At 47.5% G+C, this 8,781-nt stretch overlaps 2 protein-coding genes across 2 annotated transcripts; one reads left to right on the forward strand and one right to left on the reverse strand.

Moving 5' to 3' along the window:
• Positions 1–328: 328 nt before the first annotated feature.
• On the forward strand, positions 329–2,644 carry LOC119453695 (putative nuclease HARBI1). The gene is made up of 3 exons (XM_037715739.2): positions 329–1,105; positions 1,179–1,320; positions 1,819–2,644. The coding sequence occupies exons 1-3, from the start codon at positions 497–499 to the stop codon at positions 2,310–2,312; spliced, it is 1,245 nt and encodes a 414-aa protein (XP_037571667.1). The 5' UTR covers positions 329–496; the 3' UTR covers positions 2,313–2,644.
• Positions 2,645–3,511: 867 nt separating this feature from the next.
• Positions 3,512–6,693, reverse strand: LOC119452538 (uncharacterized). Its single transcript, XM_037714622.2, has 6 exons — positions 6,558–6,693; positions 6,400–6,456; positions 5,653–5,761; positions 5,134–5,239; positions 4,535–4,725; positions 3,512–4,102 (listed from the first exon to the last, which is right to left on the reverse strand). Exons 2-6 carry the CDS (start codon positions 6,417–6,419, stop codon positions 3,938–3,940), a joined length of 591 nt encoding a protein of 196 aa, XP_037570550.1. The 5' UTR covers positions 6,420–6,456; positions 6,558–6,693; the 3' UTR covers positions 3,512–3,937.
• Between the last annotated feature and the right edge of the window lie 2,088 nt (positions 6,694–8,781).

Raw genomic sequence — 8,781 nt, forward strand, 5'->3', positions numbered from 1 at the left:
ATCCCATATTGGCGCCATCGAACATCAAAATATCAAGAAGAAACGCGTTTTCGCTGTACCTGCGACACAAGAAGTGTCCATGTTTCTCCGTCATGCGATGCACCTTAAGGGATCGGGCTAGAATGTGTAGTGTGGTCGTGTGCTAAAACGCGCACATGAGGGTAGGCAATGTTCAAAATATTTCACCTGGCATGTGAACTATCGTTCAACATTAAATGAGATGACTCGTGGTTGGCCGTGCTGGCATTTTTTTTACATTTCTTTAGTGTGCATTGCCTTAACTTCAGCCGGCCCTTCCAACTGGACTGGAAGCAGAGTAGGGGCGCTATAACGTAAAATGATTCCAAACTGTTTTGATTCCAAATCCACGATCGCCGCTCACTGATTGGCTCATATTTCCGAGGCCGCGCCCACCTCGCCGGTGCGTCAAGCGACGTCACGAAACCGCAAAAACTGACACGTCATAGTGACGTTTACGCACTACTTATGCTAAATTATGCCGATCAAAACAGGAAACATCGCGGAATCACCGGCGAGTGACCCGTTCCGTTTGGAATCAAAAATGGCGGCGTTCTTGCTGCTGCTGGCGGCGGCGGCTCGTCAGCTCGGGCGGAGGCGCGGAAGGAGGGAGGCCGAGGACGCGTTTGACATGCCAGACGACGTGTTTCGGCAGCACTTTCGTCTGAGGAAGGAAACTGTGCGGTGGCTGTGCGACGAAGTGGCGGAGGAGCTCGGAGGCGTGCGATCAACAGCGCTGTCGGTGGAGCGACAAGTGTTGTGCGCGTTGCGTTTCTTCGCGACGGGCAGCTTTCAGGGGTCCGTTGGGAGCGAGGAGACGATTGGCGTGACGCAGCCTGCGGTCAGCAAGTGCGTGCGACGCGTGGCGGAGGCAATCGTCCACGCCGGGACTCGGAACAAGTGGGTCCACTTCCCGAGGACGTCGGAGGAAAAGGCGGCCGTGAAAGAAGGGTTCCTTCGACGCGGCGGCATTCCCGGCGTCATCGGCTGCGTGGACGGCAGCCTTATTGCCATCATCGCACCGAAGGGCGACAACAAGGCGGCATACATGTGCCGCAAAGGCTTCTATGCCCTTAACAGCATGTTCGTAAGTATCGTCATGTTTGTCTAATTTGCCTTTCATAGCAACGCGTGGCTGATGCTGTGCACGCTTTCGTCAGATTTGCGACGCAGGCATGCGGATTCTGGCCGTCGACGCTCTGCGACCGGGGTCGGATCACGACGCACACATATGGAGAACGACGTGGTTGCGTCGTCGTTTCCAGGAGGGACACATTGCCAAGGCCGGCGAGCACCTCCTCGGTGAGCAGAGGGGAAAATTCATACAGTTGCCTAGCAGCACACAATAAAGTGTACTCCCGCCGTAAGAGTATATGTTGGAAGCCCTAACCGTTTATATTATAGTGGCGTGTTAAGTATAGGTTACATAGGCGGGCTGGTAAATTTTTTTGAGTATCTGCTTGCAGCAAAATGACATTTAACTGCTGTATTGCAAGCTAATGTAAATTAGTGTACATTACGAAACAAAGAACGTTTGTCTTGCCCCATTATTTTTTACACTGACATTAATTCGAGAATACAGACAACTCGGCCAAACGGCCACCTTGCTGGATGCTAATAATATGAAGTTTACTATTTACCACCAGCTATTGTTATCTGTGCTGATCACAGCAGCATCAAGTGCTCAGCCTGTACATTATTTTATTACAGCCTCTGTGTAGTAGGTGTATGTAACATGACTCATGCTTCACTAGCTCAACCATGCGCATTTGATTTGATACCATTTTTATGCTCGTGCAGGTGACAGCGGCTACCCCCTGGAACCATGGCTCCTGACTCCGGTCCCAGGCCATCCTCCCACTCACACTGCAGAAGGCAGGTACAACACTGCACACGCTTCCATGCGGTCCGTAGTGGAACGCTGCATTGGACTTCTGAAGAGCCGCTTCCGCTGCCTTCAGAGGTACCGTGCCCTCCACTATGAACCAGACCGCGCAGCAAACATCGTTGCAGCGTGTGCAGTGTTGCACAATTTGTGTCTTGATGAAGGTGACAGTGCGTTTGATGAGGTTGATGATGATGACAGCAGCAACAGCAGCAGTGACGATGCAAACGGTGGCCCCCTCCCACTTGTAGTTCCCCGAGTGAGGGCAGCACGCATAATGTACCTGAAAGGATGTGCTGCCCGTGACAATGTAATTACATTATTCGGAACCACACGACAGCAGCACCAGCACTACCTGCGAAGGGTGCGAAGGCGGCTGCGTCGGCAGCAGCACCGACAGCAGCAGTAAACGTGCCTGCAGTGTCAGGCACATATGCCTAATAAAGAGAAGGAACCAACGTGAAGGCGTATTGGCATGAGTGGATAGCGTGGTGTTTTTTTATAGAATCTGCTAAATTACCACCATTGCTTTCACATAGCGTGTACCAATGAGCTGTCACAACTGGAGATTATTGCATCATTCCACTGTGACACTACTTAGTAGCTGTGGATAGACAACGTTGTGGTCATTAGCAGAATGTCGTAGCCACTTCTCTGGGCAGCAGGAGTTTGCTAGTTGAATTGCTGCTGCTGCTGTTGCTACTGTCGTCTTGATGCATTTATCTACTGGCATCACCGCCACTGTCACCGCCGTCTGCACTGTGCATGGGAGGATATTGGACTTCGTCTCCTCGCTTCCTGCTTGGGCCGCAGCAAAGCACACTTTTCGCTCCATCATATGTACTGTTCTTGCACACCTTGCAGGCCCCACACAGCTTTGCCACACAGCTTCCGCACAGTTCCTTTTTCAACAGGCCAAGTCATGCTGACACAGATCGCCTGGCATGTCAAGCACATGATGCTCCCTTGGATGTACATTCATTTGTAAACTGTACATATATTTGTAAAAAGTGATATCAAGTGCCAGTGATGTTCTTGAAACTCGTTCCTTCATATCCCTACAGTAAACGAACAATTTCAACACATCTTCAGTGTCATGTTTTATTCGAAGTGAATAACAGTCATCATGATACAAATCAATGTACACAGGGTACGATTTCACGGTGCCAAAGTGACAGTACGGTTTCCACTAAATGGGATCTAATACATTGTGAAAGGCTGCTGGCACACATTAAATCACATAAATGTCTGTCATTGATACTGTTTTTCTTTGGGCTCATCCACGATCATTTGCGTTCACCTAGCAACTTCACAGCACAAAAAGGTGTTGCAAGACTTGCCTGTTATGCATCCATGTTTGTAGCACAAAATATATGCTATATGCAATAAATACTGCCACAATAGGGCCACCCGTGTGAAAGTGCAGTCCGGCGCCTTTAAGGAATGACAAACGTGAAAAAATACCGTGCACTTCGATAATCTGACATATAACAAGGCCAACAAGAACAGCCTGGCAGTGAATGTAGTAAAATAATGGCTACATTGGGTGTATAAAAAATTGTCAACATCAATGGGGACTAGATTGCATTGCTATCACCGATATGGAAACCTGATATATCACAATAACTATTGCAAGTAACACGCACGTGTTGCTAAAATAAATAATATGGCCACTTGTGGGTTCCATAGGGCAAATAAGATTGGAAACAACATAAATATAGTGTGAAAATCATAACAGTGGATTTCAATACCTGTTATCACAGCATTTGTGTGTGAAACACTGTTGTGGCTAAAATAAAAGTGACTACTTAGTCAACATGTTCCTTGAAAAGCAATGAATACATAAATAGCTCATAAACAACAAAACGAAAGCACACACCTAACCAAAAAGATGAAACATTAGACATACAGTTCACTCACTGAGACAAACTTGCTCAGCAAGTGGAACTAAACATAAGAAAAAACTTGCAATAAATTATGCATTATGAAACATTAAATAATAAACAAATGACATAATGAACAACATATATATAACTACGGCTGAGGCGGCTCGCGGAGGCCACGGGCGAGGGCAGCCACGAGCTGGCGTAAGGTGGCTGCGACGAGGGCAGTCGCCTCCCGCAAACCCCTCGTCTCCACCACCAACTGCTGCTGCACCACGCGAGAGGCCCTCTGCTCCTCCACCAGTTGTTGATGATGCTGCGAAAAAAATGCACTTACTGCAGCTAGAGGAAACGAAATTAAATTGTTCGTTTCATCAGTGTTTGCAAGGGTTACACTTTCAGCACGATTACTCTAGAGGGCAGTGAGAACGTATGCATATGACGTGAGAAGTTGAAGTGCAAACTGTATATGATCTGTTATGTTATAAGCATGTTCAAAGACAGAAAATGCTACCAAGCCACCTTTGTCACTAAGAAAGCAATGTCGGTGATAAGCTGAATTTACCTGCAAAAGATGAGCATGCTGTGCCGGTACATGCAACCACGGAAATGCTTTGTAATTTGCGAAGTAACAGAATGAGAAAGCATCTCACAGAGGATACATAAGTAAACAAACCAATGAACACTTCAGCCCAGTGAATACAGATGCCCTCTTAAAAAAATTGCAACCTGGGCGAGTTGTACGTACCTGTCTGTGTTGCTCAAGAAGCATCTGGTGGAAGGCGACAGCCTCCACGTTTGCAGCCTCCGCCAGCTGCCTCTGCCTCGCGCATTCCTCTGCTGCCCTGCAGGCCGCATCCTCTAGCAGCTGCTGCTGCCGAGGTGGTCTTAGGGGCTGCAGCCGAGGTGGTCTTTGGGGCTGCTGCCGAGGTGGTGGTCCTTAAAAATTAAATGGGCAAAGAGGATAACAAATTTGTTGTGCCCTTCTATGTTGAACATTCACTGGTTCATAGGTAGAAACATAGGAAACTATTCCCGGCAACAAGCTGTAGGCAATATAAACCTTACAGTTGGATAAATAAATAAAGCGACACCACAGCACTACAATATGCTGCACCAATATTAATTTCTACACGACAACTTGAACGCTACAGAAGCTGCATTACAAGTGGTATGATTAGTCAAACAGAATATAGTTTCGTCTTGCACAGTCAGATTATGGCAGGGACTAGCTGTGTTTCTTTGTAGGTGACTATGTGAAATAAATTTTTTTCTGTTTAAAAGTTCACAACAGGCAGTGCTTTCTTCTGAAGGCTTCGCATTTCAATTGCTGTTAAAGTGCCTTACGTGCAGTGCCGCTCGTCCCCGGCTCTGTGCCCACGGATACTTGGGGTGGGGCCGTCGGGAGAGGCACATGGGCGGCAGCGGCCTCTTCCTCGCTGGAGCTTGCCTGCTGCAATAACAAAGCATAGTAGACACACTATGTGAGCATTGCACCTGATGAATATGATTTTAATACTGTTATTGTTGCTTCAGTTCCATGAACTGTTTGCCAAGTCTATTCAAATTTATTCACTCTGTACAGAATATGCTTGATACATCAACTGAATTACTCGTGACTACACATGCTTCACGGAGTAACGAACCATATAATCAATCACAGGACATTTCTGAACAGCATTGGTTTCTTATGTTATTCTAGGGGGGGCCAGATTTTCATTTCTGCAAAGTATGGATATCATGTGCTGGCATGTGTTCTTAATTGCAAGAAAACAGACATAAACACAAAGCAGTAAAACATTCATCAGCTCTGAACAGTGCAACTTCCCCAAACCGGTCCACATAGCAACACAAAACACTACGCACCTCGGCGTCATCAGGAAAAAAATCGACCGGCGCGTAGCCTGGGCCGGTGCGGCTCAAGACGTCCAACACACGGCCCTCCAGCCCGCCCAACCTGCCTCCTCCTGTTTTCCTGCAAAAACATGAACACAGTGAGCTTACGTTCCAAAGTATGTTGAAAGCTGCAGGCTCACCTCCTCTCCGACCCAACTTGCGCGGCAAGTTTTTTTAAGTCGTGCACAATTCGCGCCCAATACTGGCGCCAGCGCCGGGCTGTTTTTACAGCCGGCCCTAGCGCGTTGAGCGCGGCCGTCAGCTCATTCCACAACGCTTTTTTATGCGCAGCACTCATACTTGGCGAGAGGCTTGTGGCGCCTCTCGCCAAGTACGGGTGCTGCTCCATAAACTCAACAAGCAGAGTGGTTTGAGCTGCCGATACGCGGGGTCCTGGAGGTGCAGCCATTTTTTCGTACTTTCAATTTTCGCCGGACCGCAGCAAATTAATACAAGCAACAAGTCGTATCGTTTCACATATCATGTCACCATGCCGTTAAAAAATAGTGGTTACACTTACTCAATGTTTTGTAACATTATCACAACATAATCACTGTTTTTCTGAAACGTAATAAACTTCACAAACAAACAAAATAACAGATCGTTTTCCCCGGTTAAGTCCACTTCCAACATGTAGGGGGGCTTTATCACTGCGCACTTCACCCACACCCGGAGACAGACAGTTCAGATCGTTGTGAAATGAAAAAGTTTGCTTACCAGTATCTGCTGCAGTACATCGTGCTGCTTTCCAACCTTCATCGATTCTTGGCTATCCTGTGCGAATAAAAGCAAATGTGAGCATCCCGCGACCACCGCAGATGTTCAGATGCGACTGTCTAGGCATTAGGCACAAGAGGTCGATGTTGTTTACTCACCTTGCGCTTCGCTTTCACGGTTTCCATGATGTTCACAGCTTCCGAAATTCTTCTCGGGCGAAAGCACACCACGGAGGCCGAGACTCATCTAATCGTGCAGCGTTACGTGCAAAGGTACACTAAATGCGGGACACGCACTGATCAGGTGCTTCTACGTAGCCGCCATCTTACCTGTGCACAGCAAAATGGCTCGGACTGGCTCGGATGCGGAATCGACGCGTGTGTGACTACGGCTCAAAAAATGCGAATACTTGCTAATAATTGGCAATACACGTCTACCACTTGCGCGTCAAAACATTACAAAACAGTTTTAATGTCAGCGAAAAACAATGATCTATTTATTAGGCGTTTACATCTAACATGAACTTGCTATACGGCCCCTTTAGGAGTAAAAAACAAGCAAAGCGTGCTTCCGGCAAAGATGGAGGCTGCTGATTGGCCTGTTTGAAAAACGTCGTCGTGTCCCGCCCCCATACGCATGTTCTGCGGCGTCATTTTGACGTCAGGAGTTTGGAATCAAACCAACTTGGAATCATTTTACGTTATAGCGCCCTAGGAGCCACACATTCTAGCGTTCTTTTAGGGGCGAAGCTCCTTAGGGTGTGGGTCGTTCCCTCCTCTGTAGTAGTAGTAGTAGTATGTAGCCGCCTGTAGTTTTATGAAGTGTTCACTAGATGGCGTTCCGGTTCCGCTTCCACTTCCGGTTCCACTTACGGTTCCGGTTCCACTTTGCGCTCGTTCGGTGCGAACGTGGGCAAAACGCAGACGCCGTCGACAACAGTTCTGCGCGTTGCTGGTGCTGCTGCATGTCCAAGTTTATACAGCTGATAAAACTACCTTGCGTCGACCCCATGGCTGCTTCGCATACTACTCAGGGTTCCCCTACGGGAAGATGGTGTAATTTTCTCTCTCGTTCCCGACACGCGCTCTCTTTATCTCTCGTCCGTAGCTCTGGTTTACCCGAATGATCCCCTGGTGCTTCGCCCACTCATCATCATTCACTTCGTGGATATGCTGTGATTTTTTTTACAGCGAATCACACTTCACGGTTCCCAGAATGCATCGTTACGGAAGCCTAAAGATTTCTGGTACATGTTGCACTATGCGTCTTGCCGGAAGTTGCCGGCCGGCGAGCTATGAAGTCAAAAAACAGCTGCCGTTTAAAACTAAGATATATATGAACGGTACAGTTGGGTACACCTTAAGGTAGAGTATATAATCCTGGAATTTTCAAGAATACAACTGGATAAATAGCTTTTTTCGCGTCGAAATCGACTCAAGTGATACGTTAGGAGCATCTCCAGGCTGGCGACAGTGTTCCCGAGTGGTTGCTTTTCTGGCAAACCAACGTGATCGTATAAACGTTGTCTAAAAAGCTTCATTCAAATTCTCAACGACACGGATGACGCTACATGAAAACAGAGCTCGTCTTTAGAAAGCAGACCAAGAAAACTTAACATCGGTACATTGTTACATGAACATGCAAAAATCAGAAAGAAAGCCAGGCGGAAAGACACTGAGGAACAACAACCGAAATGTGTATTTATCAACAGAAACTTATCTCGGAGGTTTCCACACTCCACTGCTCATTGTAGGCTACGTACGGGCAAGGTTGCATGAGAAAAAAAAGAAGAGGGCATAATTTATCATTGGTAATAGTGACTGAGTAAAGTTAATTTGAGAGGAACTGCTCGTGACAGGAGTTATCACGGCAAAGAAAATTTCCAGTGCAACCCGTATCAGAATGATTGTCAACTTATTTAAACAATGTAGTGTCACCGGGTATTGCCACCACACAAACGCATTGTAGTAGCATTGTAGTAAGAACGCGCAGAAGTGTTGTGGACGCCATCCACGTTTTGCCCGCGTTCGCACCTAACGCGCGTGGCGTCCGTGACTGTTGCCACTGCCTCTGGCGGGGGCTCGGAGGTTTTTGACGAGATCAGGGCTGGACACTCGTCGAGCAGCGTGGGAAGCCTTTGCCACCTTCTCGCCTCGCAGCGTTTCTATATAAATAAGTTTATGTCTGTAGACGTGTGCTCACTCATACTTAGCAACTTCCTCATGTGCCACACATGGACGCTACATCTACAGCATCATCTACGTGGCGAAGAAGCAGCAGGGTGCATCCCTCCGGAGACGCTGGGCAATCTTTCAGCGTCACCACGAAGTTCTGCGTGGCGCATGCGTGACGATGCATTTAGACAAGATTGTTGAATATATT

Source organism: Dermacentor silvarum, chromosome 5, assembly GCF_013339745.2.
Source record: "Dermacentor silvarum isolate Dsil-2018 chromosome 5, BIME_Dsil_1.4, whole genome shotgun sequence".
Lineage (NCBI taxonomy): Eukaryota > Metazoa > Arthropoda > Arachnida > Ixodida > Ixodidae > Dermacentor > Dermacentor silvarum.